Source organism: Salvelinus alpinus, chromosome 28 (genome assembly GCF_045679555.1).
Source record: "Salvelinus alpinus chromosome 28, SLU_Salpinus.1, whole genome shotgun sequence".
Classification (NCBI taxonomy): Eukaryota; Metazoa; Chordata; class Actinopteri; order Salmoniformes; family Salmonidae; genus Salvelinus; species Salvelinus alpinus.
In genome coordinates, this window is record NC_092113.1 from 17,368,711 (window position 1) to 17,388,126 (window position 19,416).

Below are 19,416 nucleotides of genomic sequence, written 5' to 3' on the forward strand. Positions count from 1 at the left end.
GCCAAACATCTTCCCATGGCTATGAACGCACCTTTGAATGACTCCTGGCCATAATCTATGTTCTGACTCCTGAATCAGTTTACCCTGCCTCAACTGTAAGGAGATAAATACTTACATGTAAAATGGATGTCAATGTAAACAAATTGTAATCTCGATCAATCATAATTTACTGTACAGACAATGTTGACCTTTCTCTTGCTTTCTGTGAGCCAGGCTGACTAGCTTTTCTCTCTTTTCTCCGCCATCCTTTGTGTGCCCTACCCCCATCCCCCTGCCCAGCCTCAGCCCTGGGAGACAGCATGGACCAGCTGTCCCAGCGCAGCTCCAGTGATCACACCCAGTTCCTGTCCAGAGAAGACCTGGAACAAGAGGGCAGTCTGGACCTAGACCAGGATCAGGATTACCAGGAACAAGACCAGGAGTACCAGGATCAGGACGAGGAGACTGATGGTGTTGCCACGTCCGCCAAGACCATGGAGCTGAAGGTACAAGGCGAGGCAAGGGTGGCGGACCCTATAATCATAGTAGATGATGGCTCCCTTTTTCCTTGAGTCCTCTCCATCATGAGGATCACTGGTGAAAGGATAAAGGATCATTTTCTGCCATTTTGTAAGTAATTATTTAGACAAATTCACGGTGTATTAAAGTAGTCAAACGTTTCGTACTATTTGGTCCCATATTCCTTGCACTCAATAACTACATCAAGCTCGTGACTCTACAAACTCGTTGGACGTATTTGCAGTTTGTTTTGGTTGTGTTTCAGATTATATTTTGCCCAATAGGAACTGAATAGTGAATAATATATTGTGTAACTTTGGAGTCACTTGTATTGTAAGTAAGAATAGAAGATGTTTCTGAACACTTCTTCATTAATGTGGATGCTAGCATGATAATGGATGAATCGTGAATAATGATGAGTGAGAAAGTTACAGAGGCACAAAGATCATATCCCCTCCAAAATGCTAACCTTCTCTGTTATTGGTAATGGTGAGAGATTAGCATGTTTTGTTGTAGCCTCTGTAACCTTCTCACTCATCATGATTCATTCATTATTTTTCTTAATCATAGCATTATCAGGATTCATTTAGAAGTGTTTCAGAAAAATCTTATCTGCTCACTAAGAAATAAAATGACTTCAGTCATCATTCACCATTCAGTTTCTATTGGGAAAAACATAACCCAAAGCACAACCAAAAAAACTGCAAATGTAGTTGTAGTCATTGCATGCTAGGAATATGCAACCAAATACTACACGTTTGACTTATTTAATACACTATACGTGAATTTGTCAAAATACTTAAGACTTCTTCAAATGGGGGGACTAGATACATAGGCCGTGTCCGAATACCCTTGAGTCCCAAATGCTAGGCTTTTTGGGTATGCGAAAATAGTTTTATAGTTTATATGTTTTATAGAATGTGAAAATTCACCGTTTCATCTAGTAGAAATCGCTGCACAAAGGAAGAGAATTGTATTTTCATACCCACGTGTGTTGATAATCAGAATAGGGAACTCGCTCTACAAAAATGAACAAATTGCGGGGAACAAGCGTGAATGCGCATTAGATGACGTCTTCTCAGTATGGATGAGCAATAGGTTGATATTTATTGCTTACTGCATACGTTTTTACTAAACAGTATGTTCTAAGTAGTATGCAGTACTATTAGTACATAGTATGTAGTTTAAGTAAGTAGTAGGCAAGACAGATTTCAGACACGGCCATTAGCTGCTTTAATTTCAAAATGGTAAAACAGATAATGAAAATACCCTCAAATAAAAGATGACATTGTGTACTGTCGCCTCTTATGAAATATTCGATCTCAAATCGAAAATACTTGAATATAAAGCAGGGGTGGGCAAACGTTTTGGCTCAAGGGCCACATCGGGATTTTGAAATTCAACGGAGGGCCTCACACATTTTGTTTTAACCGATTTGTTTGTCAACAACACGGGACGTAGTTTGCCCACCCCTGGTATAGAGCCAATGTCGTTCACTGTCCAAATTCACATGACAGTGAGTGAAAGTCTAGCTTTCTACCTAACGTGGATGTATTGTTAGATCCCCCTTTTTATTATGGCTGAATTGGTGGTAGTGTTGTGCCCAAATGTTTTCTTACAGGTAGAATAGCAGCCTTCATGAGGAATATTATAGTGTTGGTAACTACATGGATGTTACCGGGATACATTCTATTCAGTGGGGAGAGCATGCAAGGCAACACCAGGATACAATGTGAGGCAGTTTTGTTTATGCTTTAGTGAATTATTAGCCAATTTCACAAGTTGATTGCTTGGTTGTATTGATTTTTCCACAGAAAATATATGGCATTAACATGTATCCAAAAATGATAAAACTAAATGAATCCTGAACACTAACTCCCAATTTCACACACACACACACACACACACACACACACACACACACACACACACACACACACACACACACACACACACACACACACACACACACACACACACACACACAAACACAAACACACACACAGGAGGGGGAAGCAGCAGTGGAGGGAGCAGCAGATACATAAAAGATAAAAGTAGAGAATCGCACACATGCTCAGAAGCTTCGGTTGTTAAGCTGTCTGGAAGAGGCGTCCAATGTTTTTGGCCACACAGCCACTCCGTTTTATTATTGTAACTCTATTAATATTATTGAAAACAAAAGAACCTGGTAAAACAAGACCATTGGTTAGTAAGTTAAATTCAGGTTTGTTGGAATTGTGGTTATTTATCAAATGTACGTACCTAACTGGTTTTTCTAAATTATATGCATAAGATACAGAGAAGAACGATTCATTTTACTCATATCCCTCCCCTTGTAGTTCCAGTTCCATCAATGTCTAAATAAGTGCTTTTTGAAATATCAGAATACCTAACCTGCAGCACAGTGAGAAAATCCATCATGTGAGCCCCTGACTTACACTCATCCCTCTCTCCTGCATTCACTTTAGTCTAATCCATATTCCCTCTCTCCTCGGCTCCTCTTCTCTTCCCTCCCTTCTGCTCCTCTGCGTGGAACTCATGCCCTTCTCTGTGCTCTGTTTCCTTAATCTCCTCTTCAAATCTAACATGCTGTCTTTCCCCTCACCTTGTTGCACCCTTCACTCTCCTTAAATTCCTTTTCTCCTCTTCCTGCTGTGGCTTCCTGCGCCCCACTGAACAACCGCTTCTCTCTTCCCACCTTCTCCCTTGCAGGGTGAGGAGGCAGGCTCGCCAGTAGACTCAAAGCCTGAGGTACTTCGTTTGTGATGACTAGTGTCTGTCTATGTCTGTTTGTCTGTCTGTTCTGGGTTTTTGTGTTGTTTATATCTTTATTCAGCCTGTTCCGACTTGTAGCTAGGTTATTACTCCAAGTGTGATTCCACATGGACAGTACAGTCATGGCTTTCTTAGATCCCTTGGCTTTGTGCACAGCCTAAATCACATCACTTGACTTCAAATTGGATCACCGTCGTAGTAGTCTAGGGTAGGCTAATGGCATTATGAAGTCTGGGTACTATCAAGGTATTTAGACTGTGTTTGGTCAGTGTTTGTAAAATGTCTACATAGGGAATTCATTTCAGTGCATCTGAGTGGCCAGCTGTGTTCAATAATGGGTCCATTACCATTTTCATGTGTACATTGTCATTAGAAGGATTAGCTGAGCTTGAACACAACTACTGTGTTTGATTTACATTCATCTCCATAATACAAAAGGAAACACCATTTAAAACCTTCACTTTGAACTATCAATGACAACATCTAGGTCCTTGAATGCTGATCTTTCATACTTTGCCATTGGAATGTTTGGAGTGAGATATAGCACGAGACTCTGAGTCCTTCCTACAAATATCTCAGTTACAGCATTTATGTAATTCACCAGTCTACATCTCTCTGTACATCTGTCTCCAAATGCTAGATGTTTCCATCGTCGAACGAACTCACTGTCTCAGTGAGATGCGTGGATGCTACCAACACAACCTCTGTGTCTGTGTGTGTGTGTGTGTGTGTGTATATGTGCCTGCCTTCTTGACTCACCTGCGGTACTCTGCCTCTTTGTCTCTGCACGTGCCCCACCCCCACACCACCTCTTCCTCTGTGCCTCTGCTCCACCCACCCCCTCCCCTCCCCTCCCCCAGTCGGACCAGGATCTGGCCACCCCATGCCCCCAACAGGAGGTACTGCTTCCCCTTGCTCTGTGCCTGTGCTCTCTCTCTGTGACCCCTCACCAGGTGTGCTGTCATGTGCTGTGCTGTGTATCTCATCGTGACTGTGTCGATCAGTAAGGGCAGCAATATATGTTGTTCAGTACAGCTTCAGTCCACCCCTCAGTTTGTTTGCGTTTATTTATTTTTACAACCAAGGACAACTTTATTGTAAAAGTTCAGTTGTAGGTTTGGACATTGTTAACATAGACAAAGCCAGTAGCGGACAGAGTATTCTGCATTTTTGTTCTATCGCCTTTATAGCCACAGTCTCTATTAAGCTACATTATAAAAATACAGTATTGCAATAAAGTGACTTGACACCCAGTGTCATAACACGTTATGACACGGTCATAACCATATCACAATATGTCATAACAGCTGACATAACTTGTCATAACCTGTCATAATATGCTCATTACACTGTCATGACCCATATGTTTACATCTGTTGTGACATTCAGTTCCAGTCAAAAGTTTGGACACACCTACTCATTCAAGGGTTTTTCTCTATTTTTACTATTTTCTACATAGAATAATAGTGAAGACATCAAAACTATGAAATTACACATATGGAATCATGTAGTAACCAAAAAAGTGTTAAACAAATTAAAACATATTCAAAGTAGCCACCCTTTGCCTTGAAGACAGCACACTCTTGGCATTCTCTCAACCAGCTTCATGAGGAATGATTTTCCAATAGTCTTAAAGGAGTTCCCACATATGCTGAGCACTTGTTGGCTGCTTTTCCTTCACTCTGCAGTCCAACTCATCCAAAACCATTTCAATTGGGTTGAGGTCGGGTGATTGTGGATGCCTGGTCATCTGATATGACTCCATCACGCTCCTTCTTGGTCAAATAGCCTTTACACAGCCTGGAGGTGTGTTTTAGGTCATTGTCCTGTTGAAAAACAAATGATAGTCCCACTAAGCGCAAACCAGATATGATGGCATACCGCTGCAGAATGCTGTGGTAGCCATGCTGGTTAAGTGTGCCTTGAATTCTAAATAAATCACTGACCGTGTCACCAGCAAAGCACCCCCACACCATCACACCTCCTCCTCCATGCTGGTCTGTTGTTTCTCTTTGCTTATTTGAGCTGTTCTTGTCATAAAATGGACTTGGTCTTTTATTAAATAGGGCTATCTTCTGTATAACACCCCTACCTTGTCACAACACAACTGATTGGCTCAAACGCATTAAGAAGGAAAGAAATTCCACAAATTAACTTTTAACAAGGCACACCTGTTAATTGAAATGCATTCCAGGTGACTACCTCATGAAGCTGGTTGAGAGAATGCCAAGAGTGTGCAAAGCTGTCATCAAGGCAAAGGGTGGCTCCATTGCAGAATCTCAAATATAAATATATTTTGATTTGTTCAACACTTCTTTGGTTAATACATGATTCCATATGTGTTCTTTCATAGTTTGGATGTCTTCACTGTTATTCTACAATGTAGAAAATAGTAAAAAATAAAGAAAAACCCTTGAATGAGTAGGTGTGTCCAAACTTTTGACTGGTACTGTATATTGTGTAATGCTATGGCTGGTTATGACACCTACATCATATTTTAAATAAGTTGTAGAAAATACACTTCATGATACGTACATGCCCTTATATCAGTCATCAGTCAAAAAGAGGGTGTCTTGTCCTGCTCCTGAAATCTGCTCCTCTATTCATCCCAGTCATCAGCAACAGAGCGTAGGTGTTCAAATCAAACTTTATTTGTCACATGCGCCGGATACAAGTGTAAACTTTACCCTGAAATGCTTACTTACAAGCCCTTAACCAACAGTGCAGTTCAAGAGGAGTTAAGAAAATATTTACCAAGTAGACAAAAATAAAAAGTTATAATAAAAAGTAACAATAAGAGTAACAATAACGAGGCTATATACAGGGGGCACCGATACCGAGTCAGTGTGCGGGGGTACAGGTTAGTTGAGGTAATTTGTACATGTAAGTTAGGGTGAAGTGATAATAAACAGCGAGTAGCAGCAGCGTACAAAAGGGAGGGGGGGGGGGTCAATTTAAATTGTCCCTGACTAGCATAGCGTAGCCTAGCGCCAGAGGGTAATCATAAAATATAATTTCATGAAATCACAAGTGCAATATTGCAAAACACAGCTTAGCCTTTTGTTAATCCATCTGTCGTCTCAGATTTTGAAATTATGCTTTCCAGCGAAAGCAATACTTGCATTTGTGTAAATGTATCGATCGCTCGACAAAACAATAAGAACAGCTAGCGCCAGGTAACTCGGTAACAAAAACCAGCAAAGCAATCAAATTAATCGTTTACCTTTGTTGATCTTCGGTTGGTTTCACTCACGAGACTCCCAGTTAGACAGCAATTGTTCCTTTTGTTCCATAAAGATATGTTTTATATCCAAATACCTCCGTTTGTTTGATGCGTCATCACAAGTAATCCACTGGAAAAAGCGTTCGCGACAACGGCGGAAAAAATTCCAAATTATATCCATAATGTCCACATAAACATGTCAAACGTTGTTTTTGATCCAACTTCAGGGTGTTTTTCACATATCTATTCGATAATAAATCAACCGGGAAAGTTGGCTTTTCACTAGGAGCGAGAGAGACAATGGCTACCTTTCAGATTTGCGCAAAAATCACCCGGAGAGCCCCCACCTGTTCACTTACCCAATGTGCTCTTGCAGGCTCATCCTTCAAAATAAAGGCCTGAAACTATGTCTAAAGGCTGTTGACACCTTAGGGAAGACATAGAAAAAGAGGTCTTATTGATGAGACTTCACATATGCGATAGGAAGGCATTGGAACACAGACCTCTCAAAATGAGTGCCACTTCCTGCTTGAAATTTTCTCAGGTTTTCACCTGCAATATCAGTTCTGTTTAACTCACAGAAAAAATTCTTACATTTTTGGAAACTTCAGAGTGTTTTCCATCCTAATCTGACTATTATATGCATATTCTAGTTTTGGGGGCTGAGAAATAGGCAGTTTAAAATGGGTACGCATATTTTGCCAAATGTTAAAATTGCACCCCCTAGTTAGAAGAAGTTTTAAGGAGCCTTTTGGACCTAGACTTAGCGCTCCGGTACCGCTTGCCGTGCGGTAGCAGAGAGAACAGTCTATGACTTAGGTGAATGGAGTCTTTGACAAAGACATTTTTACCCTCTGTAGAGCCTTACGGTCGGATGCCAAGCAGTTGCCATACCAGGCGGTGATGTAACCGGTCAGGATGCTCTCGATGGTGCTGCTCTAGAACTTTTTGAGGATCTGGGGACCCATGCCAAATCTTTTCAGTCTCCTGAGGGGGAAAAGGTGTTGTCGTGCCCTCTTCACGACTGTCTTGGTGTGTTTACCCCATGATAGTTTTTTGGTGATGTGGATACCAAGGAACTTGAAACTCTTGAACTGCTCCACTATAGCGAATTGGAGTGTGTTTGACATCAATGTGTGCGCAATTACAATGATAATTTAATACGGTAAATTTAAAACATATATATACTACATTAACATTCTGTTGACACTTAAGCTATGGTGTAATGGAATGTTTTGCCTTGTGTGGTAGGTTTTGACACTCTTACAGTATGTAGACGTCATAACCAGCCATAATGTAAAATAGCCACCGTGGTAGGTTTTGTGGGGTGTTACACTCTTATGTAGGTGTCAGAACCAGCCATAAAATAACGCAGTATATGTCACAACAAATATAAATGTGTCATGACAGTGTTATGACCATATTATGACCATATTATCACAGGTTATGACAAGTTATGTCAGCTGTTATGACATATTATGACATAGTTATGACCATGGGTGTCAAGTAAAGTGTTACCCAATAAAGTATTGCAAGCCTTGAAGGAAAACATAAAAATGTCATTAACATGATGTCATCGTGATTGAAAGATATTAATCAGATAACATTACCACTGAGGATGACATAACATCAGTTGATTTTAAAGTCTTTCATAGTGTGTGATTTGGTCATCTGGAATATTCAAGATATCGCTTGCCAGAAATATGTAATTCCAGGGCAGATAAATAACGATGTACTCATTACTCAAGAGGAGTGTAATGGGGTCCATGTCTATACTCTTCATCCATGTATAGCAGCATTAGTCTCATTATTTAGCCCATATCAGAAACAGATTGGATGTTTGTTGTAACATCCATGTTGTGAGCTCCGAGCAGAATTGAAATGGAGGTGGAATTTGAGATGAAGAATTGCAAACACATAATTGACCATTAACACAGCCCGTTTCATTCAAATGTCCATGTCTGGTTCAATCCCTGAGATGTCTGAAATGGAAGTAGGAAGAATACTAACTCCAGTCTGTGACCTCTCTCCCTCTCTCTATCTAGCAGCAGTTCCTGGACAAGCCTGAGGATGTCCTGCAGAAGCACCAGGCCAGCATCAACGAACTAAAGAGAGCTCTCAGGGAGCCCAACAGCAAGCTGTCACAGAGGGAGAAACGCCTGTCCACAGCCACGCCACCTGGAGGCACCCCAGAGAGGAAACAGGTACGGGGGGGTCCTTGCGATGTTACTTTCCAAAACTTTAATTTGGAATCTTACTGTATACTCATTCTCACCAGCCCAGCAAACATGACCCCATTGGCCCCCTGTGGGTATTCTGTGGGCAATGTTGGCACGGACTAGCCCACACCAAGCCAACACCAGCCCCTCACGGGCTAGCCCAGCACGGCCTAGCCTACACCAAGCCAGCTACTTCATAATGTAGAGGCCGCGCTCATTAGAATATTTGGGGCCGTGGATTGCAGTTATTTTTGTGCAACTGTTACTGAGAGGGTAATTCCAGTTTGTTCTGTTGTTCAAGTGTTCTGTTGTGTGATGTCCCCAAAAAATGTATCTTGTGCACTGCCAATGATTTTACAGACAGTCTTTAACCTGTTAGATGTAATGGCAACATTTTGATTCAAATAGACATACCCAAAAGTCATTATTTATCATGAGAGGGACGTAAACAATAACTAGTAATGCTTATACTGCCAGAAAGATGAAAATCTCACCAGTGACATACTGAGCCAGAGAAAATAAATGGTATACGTAACTCCCTCAGCTCTGAAGGTCGTACGGCCTCAGTCAGCGACCAGAATAACACACACGCCTATTTTTCTCTAAACCCAACACATCTATAAGCTAAAACACATTCAGTACCGGCCAAAATTCCACGTAAGATTTCGGGGAGTTTACATCGAAGAAGTTGATTTAAATAAGTGCATGTGAAATTAAACAGTTTCTCGTGGAAAAAAAATATGTATGATAGTATTTGTTGTCTTTCTGAAACAATAAAACAAGTTTGCTAAATACCTTTAAAGGCTAGAAAATGTGTTAAATTGCATTAAATACATTATGAATAAATACATCTCCATTAAATAATAGATAAAACTGGTAAATTGGCATAAGGTCAGCAATACACATAGGGCCAATATTATAAGCTCATATTGGGGCCCAATAAGGGCAGCCGTTTCAAAGGGTGGGCTTATTTCAGGCGAAGTGAGGGCTGCCCTTGGGGCCACCTGCCTCACATGCTGACCACACCGCTTGCGTCGGGTGTGCGAGCGTTGCAAAATAAATTTAAACATACATGTTATGAAATTATTGCACCCACACTGCTTGCGCGTGCCAACGAGCGTCTGCGTTGCCAAGAGCTAAAATAGAAGTCAGATCTATTTGTGACGCTGAACGCTGTGCAAGTCCTGCCTCTCCCATCTCATCATTGGTTTATAGAAGCAGATACCCATGTGGGGGATTGAAAGATGAACTGAAAAAAATTAAAATAAATAACAACTCAACGTTTATATCCCAGGACAAATTAGCTTGCAACAGCAAGCTAGCTAAATAGGACAAATTAGCTAGCAACTGCAAGTTAGCTAGCTAAATTGCCATAAATGTTTAATGCTTTTTGACCTGTCCCCAAATTAATATAATTGGTTAAAGAGTTTGTTTGATATTTTAACATGCGTGTGGTTATCACATTTGATGTGGGGGGACAAAGTCAATTTGCACACAATGGTGGCCGGTTTGGGTACAGCGTGGCCGGTTTGGGTACAGTGTTAGGGACAACCTGGAGCCGACGAGCAAAGGTGCTTTGCCCAAATGTGGACAGGCTACATTGAGCCAATATTTTAGGCTGCATTGGGCCCACATCATGCCAATGTTGGCATGTTTGCTGGGAGGGTTTCACTTAACACTTAATTGGAAGGACAGGCACCCTCATACTCTGTTTGTCCCCCTCCCCTGCCCATGACTACAAGTAGTTGGCTTCCTTAGCAAAATGCTTATAAAAAAGCAACAGGAAACACGGCTCTCTAATAGATAGGTGGAAAAATATTGCAAAAACTCCAACTTGTATAAAAATTGTCTTCCACCATATATAGCTTTCACGCATCCAGTCCTTTCAAATGACATACTACCTTAAGTCCATGGGGTGATATGGTGTAACAAACTCAATAGTAATGCATCAGAATAGTACATGCAGCTTAATGAATCTGTGTTTTTACCAATATATAGGCCTCTGTGGATTCCATATTGACTGAAAAGCAAGATGGTGCTCACGGAAGCTCAAAAGAAGAACAGAATCAGTCCTCTCCCTATACACTGCACTTAGCTTTTGATCCCAAGGACACATGTATTGGTATGGTGTCTGAGGATGTGCAAGTTGGAAAAACAACAGAGATAAAGCCTATAACTTCACCTCAGGAATCTGGAAAAACTAAAGTAGGTGGCACTGGCCCGAGATCCCAAAGACAAGAAACAGTTTCAACTGCAACTGGACATAAGGATATGCACTCCGTGGATGATGCAACCTTTGGAAGTAATACGTATTCATATGACACCTTTTTCTCAAGGAACAGTGTTCAAGAGAATGGATTTGATTCACCTCCAGCGGATAATCTCTATTCCAAAGAGAGGATTGAAATGAAAAGCAAACAGTTGAAGCAGAGTCTGTATCAGTATGAATCGTTCCCAGAGAGAAAAAATAATAGCAATGACCAGGTCGCTATGGAATCTGTAAATAACAGCAACCAAGGTGGAAGTGAGTCTGAAAGAAAGAGGGAGATGAGAGAACCTGAAGCTCTGGAAACAAAAGAACCAAAGCCCGAGAGAGGAAACTATTCCAACAAAATGGGGAGTGCATCACACTCCAAAGTCACCCGAATAGTTCCTCTCAAGCCACAGAGATCAAAGAAGTATTTGAATAAAGGGGGGAACAAAGGGGTCAACCAACCTCAAACGCAAACCCAAGCTGAAGGAGGCGTGGCCGGAAGAGTAGATGACACTCGGATGATGCAATCAACAGAGGAACCCTCTGAAACCAGGAAGAGAATAGGTTTGCCTCCAGCATGTCCTGATGCAAATGACAGCAAGCAAGGGGTGACAACCACCAACCAGCACACAGAGGTCACAAAGCATCAGCTACCAGAGAATGAGCTACAAGGGACAGGTGAACACAAGGAGCAGAGGGACATTATTGGATCGAGTTTCTGGACTGACAGTGGAAGACTAATCCATGAAGGACATCCCGAGGCTTACCCAGATTTTACAGACACCTTTTTCTTTGGCTCAAAGGCTTTGGCCTCCCATGCAGCTCCCCCTTCAACCCTTCCTCTGAAAACACAGTGGTCCAGGGAGACAAGAGTTCGCAACAGGCAGAATGTCACCAACGACTCTAGCAACGGCCATTACAGGAACTCTAGCCAGGAAGCAACCAAGAAGAAACAAGCGGTAACGTCGTCTGCCTAACCTGCCTGTATATCACTGGAAACTAAAGCATTGCATGTGCTTAAGTCGATCACAACCTTGTTTTTATCCACTTGAATATACACATGTAGAACTCATGCGGCTGTATATGAAAAAGCAGGTCAAAGCCTGTGGCCCTTCACATCTAATCATTGGTCAAAGGCATTTTGAGACTTAACACGTTCATGGCCCGGGAGCTCCTGGCTCTCGTTTCCCTCTGCAAAGCTTAACATCTGCTTGTCCATTTTAGAAACCGGTGGGCCTTTAAGCAATGTTTCCATAAGCTTTTGGCGTCTGTTCGTCACCACGTTAACACCTAGTCTCTCCTTCCAACATCATCCTCTTACCTCCCTGACTAAAGGTAGTTGCTGTTGCAAGGAGTCAAAGGCTTTCGCACCATCCCCTTCCTTTGAAGCCACTAATGTTTGATAATGTTCTTGTTTGCAAACGGTGCGATTTGGACATTTGGCCAAAATGTTCAGCGTTGGCATCTCTGCAGCAATAGCCAATACGACATTTATTATGAGATGTTATGCACTAATTCTTGGCTGCAGCGCTGCCAGCCACATTGTTCAGGGCTGAGGTACTTGTACACTGGACTTAAGTATACAAATACCTGATTCCTGGAAGGTATTGTTATCTAACCTCAACAGTGCATGGCATTACCATCGCACTTACAGTAATTTGATTTTGTGATAATGTTGACTTTAAAGACATCCTATGTGCATGTGTGAAACTTGTGTGAACAATTACCTCAAGTTAGAGCTAGAACAAATGTAGGCTTACTATTCAAATATGAACTGTAAGCTTACAGTTAGCATAGGTCTAATTTCAAAGGGATAAGCATGACATTATTAAGCCTACTCAGCCTTGGCATGTGCAAAATATCTTGAAACCAATGGCTAGAACAATGTCTTCAACAAAAGGATGGTGGAAACAGCTATTATGTTTGGTGACGTCAACATATGTTGCTCATAACTTGTCATACAGTTGGTTTCACCATCACTCCATTGTTTGGAAATATTGCCAGCGTTGTACTGAAGTAAAGAGTAAACCCCAAGGTGAAGTCACTGCATTCATTGACAATGCAGACCCTTGGATTCTCTCTGGGAATTTTCTTGTTCTATGACAGTCAGAAGGATGATGCCAATATTCATGTGTGTACAGTTCATGGCTGTTCTTTACAGTTTGTTTAGGTTAAATAAAATTGGCTTTGCAATCATTCAAACCTAATCTTCCTTCTACAGGAGACTCCTCCTACACCTGCCATTCATGAGGAGCCTTTTGACGAAGCCATGGTGAGTCACTGTTTTATTCAATGTGCAAAAAACTTTTTAGCATGTTCAACTCCTTCAAAGCTAAAATATGAGCCTGTTCATTTTACCTCAAAGTCTCATGTTTGAATGATTATTTGATATTTCTGTTTTACCTTTTAAGTATATATTTTTTGCACAGGTGAGAAAGCTTTATATCAAGTCCCTTGTATTGAGCCGACAATATTTGTTTTTCATTCTCTTGTCCGTCTTCTCCAATCTAACCTGCAGAGGGAGCCGTGGGAGCGGCGGTTGGGCTCAGTGTCAGAGGACGACCAAGACCACGAGACCCTGTACCTGAAGGAAACCCACCTGGGCATTGAGCGCAAGTGCTCCAGCATCACGGTCAGCTCTACGTCCAGCCTGGAGGCCGAGGTGGACTTCACTGTCCTTATGGACCTACATACGGGCATGGAGGAGTTCTCCAGGGGCATGATGGAGCTGGGCGAGAGGCCCATGTCACCTGACGTGGGCCTCAGCCTGAGCATCGACCTGCAGGGAAGCCCGCCACCTCTCGTCTCGGCTCCTCTCACCGGGGCTAGCAGCAGCCCTCCTACCAAGCAACTACACACCGAAGAGGTCCGACATCACGAGGTAAAGTACACAAGCAAACGGACAGTTTGGGTCCAGGTAGGTCTTTGAAGTGATAGTTCACTAAAGGTTTACAGTTATAGGATCATCTTTTATTCTTAGAATATGTAACGAGTCTACAGGTCAAAACAGCTGAAGTAAGCCTTAGTAGACAAATCGCTACATCATTAACAGTAATTGACTAAGTTTAACATTGACAACGTAATGTGAGTACCATTACAGCTCATTAATGTCTTCTTGAAGTTTATGCTGGATTTCACTGATCTTTCATATGACAAAATGATGGGAAAGCGCTGGCCCATATGCCTTCAGTAAATGTAAAGACGCTTTCTCTAAAATATTTACATACAGGTGGCTTGTAATGAGTGCTGAATCTCAAATAAAATTCTAGCAATGGAAGTTATTATTCTGTATTTTTCCCCAAAGCCTGTTGTGCCCAGAAAACCAAAGAGGTCAGTGCCCATCGACAGAGACCAGTCACAGAAAGAGACCACTTACTCATCCCCCATGATGGCACTGAGCAGAGAGGCTAGTGACGTCGTTGCCTCCCATGCACTAAGGAAGACTGAGGTCAAGGTCGACAGAGACCAGTCACAGAAAGAAACCACTTACGTGTCCCCCATGACAGCGCTGAGCAGGGAGGCTAGTGATGTCGTCGCCTCCCATGCACTAAGGAAGACTGAGGTCAAGGTCGACAGAGACCAGTCACAGAAAGAGACCACTTACGTGTCCCCCATGACAGCGCTGAGCAGGGAGGCTAGTGATGTCGTCACCTCCCATGCACTAAGGAAGACTGAGGTCAAGGTCGACAGAGACCAGTCACAGAAAGAGACCACTTACGTGTCCCCCATGACAGCGCTGAGCAGGGAGGCTAGTGATGTCGTCGCCTCCCATGCACTAAGGAAGACTGAGGTCAAGGTCGACAGAGACCAGTCACAGAAAGAGACCACTTACGTGTCCCCCATGACAGCGCTGAGCAGGGAGGCTAGTGATGTCGTCGCCTCCCATGCACTGAGGAAGACTGAGGTCAAGGTCGACAGAGACCAGACAGTGAGAGAGACCACTTACGTGTCCCCCATGACAGCTCTGAGCAGAGAGGCTAGTTGCGTTGTCGCCAGCCATGCACTGAGGAAGACCGATGTCAAGGTCGAGACACAGCCCAATGGGTCAGAGGTCACTACAACCATCGTGGAGTTTACAGATCAGGTAGACAAGCATTTTCAATGGAGATCTGGTATAGTTGATCAGGTAGAGACCATTGCTCGTTAGGTATAAAGATAGAGAAAAAGTAAATAGATGCTACAGTAGAACCTCAAATATACAGACCTCAGATTTATGGACTGACCAGTCAACCAACTGGGCAATATCAAACCTGGACATTATAATTACAAACAACAAACTTCTGTAGGCTACAGAAGATGTTGCTTTCATGTGATAAAAACACATCAGCCATTTACAGTATCTGACTAAATTGTAGAAAATGCATGTTAATTAATATGCCATTAGTCTTCTCTATCAAGGCTTTATGTTTAAAAAAAAAAGTAATTTCAAAGTTAACAACATTTCAGTATTCGGTACGACCCCAAATCTCTGAGGTCCTACCGTCATGGTAACACTTTCAGAAGAAAGTTCTTTGTTTCTGGCCATTTTGAGCCTGTAATCAAACCCACAAATGCTGATTTTCCAGATACTCAACTAGTCTAAAGAAGGACAGTTTTATTGCTTCTTTAACCAGAACAACAGTTTTCAGCTGTGCTAACATAATTGCAAAAGGGTTTTCTAATGATCAATTAGCCTTTTAAAATGATAAACTTGGATTAGCTAAGATAACGTGCCATTGGAACACAGGAGTAATGGCTGCTGATAATGGGCCTCTGTACGCCTGTGTAGATATTCCATAAAAAATTAGCTGTTTCCAGCTACAATAGTAATTTACAACGTTAACGATGTCTACACTGTATTTCTGATCAATTTGATGTTATTTTAATGGACAAATTTTTTGTTTTTCTTTAAAAAACAAGGACATTTCTAAGTGACCCCAAACCTTTGAACGGTAGTGTGTATATATAATGCCTAATAAGTTAATTTATAATGCCTCATAACACTTCCTATAACATCATAATTGCTCATAAGTAGTTACAGCATCCTTATAATACATTCCTATAATGATTTGAAAGCACAGAGTATAATGCATTATATCTCGACTGATCGTAAAATGGTCTGTCTGACATATTTGAAAGTCTGACATTCAAACCATGAGTGGGCATCATATCGGGTTTTCTGTCTTTTTCAGGATCATGGTGTGACTGTAAGCAGTATAGGCGAGACTTCTTATTCAACAACAGAAGGTGTTTCCCCTGTGAGTACATTATTACCTGACCTGTCCAATTTTAACTCCAGCACACAGATTGTAAACCTACTTCTCCCTCTGTGTTTGAATGAGATTGTTAGAATTAGATGTGTTAGAGTGATTGAATTTGAATGTGTATGCCTGACTGTGTATCTATGTATAAGTATGTATGCATTGTTCTGTTTAATATGTATATACAGTGCATTCGGAACGTATTCAGACCCCTTGACTTTTTCCACATTTTGTTACATTACAGCCTTATTCTAAAATGTATTACATTGTCCCCCCCCCTCATCAATCTACACACAATCCCCCATAATAACAAAGCAAAAACAGATTTTTATACATTTTTGCAGATGTATAAAATAAAAATGAAATATCACATTTACATAAGTTCAGACCCTTTACTCGGTACTTTGTTGAAGCACCTTTGGCAGCGATTACAGCCTTGAGTCTTCCTGTGTATGATGCTACAAGCTTGGCACGCCTGTATTTGGGGAGTTTCTCCCATTCTTCTCTGCAGATTCTCTCAAGCTCTGTCAGGTTGGATGGGGAGCATCGCTGCACAGCTATTTTCAGGTCTCTCCAGAGAAGATTGATGGGGTTCAAGTCCGGGCTCTGGCTGGGCCACTCAAGGACATTCAGAGACTTGTCCCGAATCCACTCCTGCATTGTCTTGGCTGTGAGCTTAAGGTCGTCGTCCTGTTGGAAGGTGAACCTTCGCCCCAGTCTGAGGTACTGAGCACTCGGGAGCAGATTTTCATCTAGGATCTCTCTGAACTTTGCTCCGTTCATCTTTCCCTTGATCCTGACTAGTCTCCCAGTACCTGCCGCTGAAAAACATCCCCACAGAATGATGCTGCCACCACCATGCTTCACCGTAGGGATGGTGCCAGGTTTCCTCCAGACGTGAGGAAAAAGTTAAATCTTGGTTTAATCAGACCAGAGAATCTTGTTTCTCATGGTGTGAGAGTTCTTTAGGTGCCTTCTGGCAAACTTTGAATGGGCTGTCATGTGCCTTTAACTGAGGAGTGGCTTCCCATCTGTCCACTCTACTATAAAGGCCTGATTGGGAGAGTGCTGCAGAGATGGTTGTCTTTCTGGAAGGTTCTCACATTTCCACAGAGGAACTCTGGAGCTCTATCAGAGTGACCATCGGGTTCTTGGTCACCTCCCTGACCAAGGCCCTTCTCCCCCGATTGCTCAGTTTGGCTGGGCGGCCAGCTCTAGGAAAAGTCTTGGTGGTCCAAACGTCTTCTATTTAAGAATGAAGGCGGCCACTGTGTTCTTGGGGATCTCCAATGCTGCAGACATTTTTTGGTACCCTTCCCCAGGTCTGTGCATCAACACAATCCTGTCTCGGAGCTCTACAGACAATTCCTTCGACCTCATGGCTTGGTTTTTGCTCTGACATGCACTGTCAACTGTGGGACCTTATATAGACAGGTGTGTGCCTTTCCAAATCATGTCCAATCTTTTGAATTCACCAATAGATTGGACAATCAAGTTGTAGAGACATCTCAAGGATGATCAATGGAAACAGGATGCACCTGAGCTCAATTTTGAGCAAAGGGTCTGAATACTTATTTAAATAAGGTATTTCTGTTTTTGCAAACCTTTCTAAAAACCATTATATTAAAAACCAAAAGTCATTATGGGGTATTGTATGTAGAATGATGAGGAAAATTTTGTATTTAATCCATTTTAGAATAAGGTTGTAACATAATAAAATGTGGAAAAACTTAAGGGGTCTGAATACTTTCCGAATGCACTGTATGTATTTAATGTATATCATGTATAGGCGTGTCTGTTTGTGTGTATCTGCATGCGTGTGTCCATTAGACCTGGGTTTCAAATATCTCAATTACTTTCACATACATTCAATGTAAGTATTAAGCTATCTTTTATTTCAAAAGACAAGTAGTGGAATGAATATTTGAATTTATTTGGAAATACACTAGGAAAGTATTTGAAAAACTCAAATACAACGATTTAAATACACTCCCATCAATTTAACCCAGGTATTTGAAAATAGTATTTGAAATACATGTAAGTATTTGAAAATCCTGTCAAACACAATTTGGCAGACTATTATTTGTATTATTTATCTTTTACAAACAACCATTCAAATACTCAAATAAAAGAACAAATATGTTAAATACCAGATTCTCAAATTCACATGTATTTGAACTGACGTCTGGTGTCCATGTATGATCATGATGTCATTAATGCTTTTTTCCCCATGTGTCCTGACAGGTGCACATGTGTACTTTGGGAAGAGATGCCTCTGGATCTCCAATACTTGTTACTGAGAATGTTACCTCTGCAACCACGCATGTCACCAAGGTATCAACAATTGTCAAATGGTCTGACATATTCAGTACCTTCAGTATTATTGGTTTCCATTGATCTTATAATGTTTGCCAAATTGCACACACCTTTTCTCTAGCTGTAGAGGTATAAGCAACAGCAAAGGTGTGTTTAATTTGGCAAATATTCCCAAAAAATGTGTTGTGTGTTCCAGACGGTGAAAGGGGGCTATTCAGAGACCAGAATTGAGAAGAGGATCATAATCACAGGAGATGATGATGTTGACCAGGAGCAGGTGAGCAGACTGCAGCTTAAGGACAACATGACCTCTGTAACGCAGTAACCTATAAGCCATAGATACAGCAGGGGATGTGTAGTCTTAAAAGTGCTCATAGAGTATTCATTACTTGACATACACCAGACTATTGATTCTACATAGTAAGCAGTTGAAATTAATGTCATATAATTTGTTCCTTCACAGGCCCTCGCTATTGCGATACAGGAAGCCAAGCAACAGCATCCGGACATGTTGGTCACCAAGGCAGTAGTTGTCAAGGAAACAGAATCGTCCACTGAGGATCCACATGGGACATCTTAGGTACAGGAGTCTTCAAAACATTAAACAATGACAGGTTTCTATTGTGAATTGAATCTCCATAACCTCTCTGCATGAAAAGTTGGTAGTTCCTTTCATCTGGTGTCATAGTTTAAACCAGGGATGGGCAACTGGCGGCCCCCCAATTTGAAGGCCCTCGGATCATTTCGCGGGGGGGAGGGAACTCAGTCGGGGTCTCGACTTACTGTTGCAAGGTAGAATAATAGAATACACAAGGTGCAATTTCGAAATGTGGTTGTTGTGCATCAACAGTTTTCATCTTGTTATGTCAGTCACTGACCGTCACTCAATTA

The 19,416-nt window shown here is 41.7% G+C and overlaps 1 protein-coding gene across 5 annotated transcripts in view; it reads left to right on the forward strand.

Moving 5' to 3' along the window:
* The window catches only part of LOC139557318 (band 4.1-like protein 1), a 107,525-nt gene that overhangs the window by 81,268 nt on the left and 6,841 nt on the right, over positions 1–19,416 (forward strand). Inside the window, exons 12-22 of one of the 5 annotated variants that reach the window (XM_071371963.1) lie at positions 280–485; positions 3,211–3,249; positions 8,542–8,700; positions 10,714–11,928; positions 13,191–13,241; positions 13,488–13,850; positions 14,274–15,053; positions 16,141–16,206; positions 18,454–18,543; positions 18,722–18,802; positions 18,989–19,105. In XM_071371963.1, the coding sequence (XP_071228064.1) occupies positions 280–485; positions 3,211–3,249; positions 8,542–8,700; positions 10,714–11,928; positions 13,191–13,241; positions 13,488–13,850; positions 14,274–15,053; positions 16,141–16,206; positions 18,454–18,543; positions 18,722–18,802; positions 18,989–19,105 (3,167 nt within the window). The remainder of the gene's footprint in view (positions 1–279; positions 486–3,210; positions 3,250–8,541; positions 8,701–10,713; positions 11,929–13,190; positions 13,242–13,487; positions 13,851–14,273; positions 15,054–16,140; positions 16,207–18,453; positions 18,544–18,721; positions 18,803–18,988; positions 19,106–19,416) is intronic. The other 4 variants (XM_071371964.1, XM_071371966.1, XM_071371965.1 and 1 more) reach the window with 4 other exon arrangements.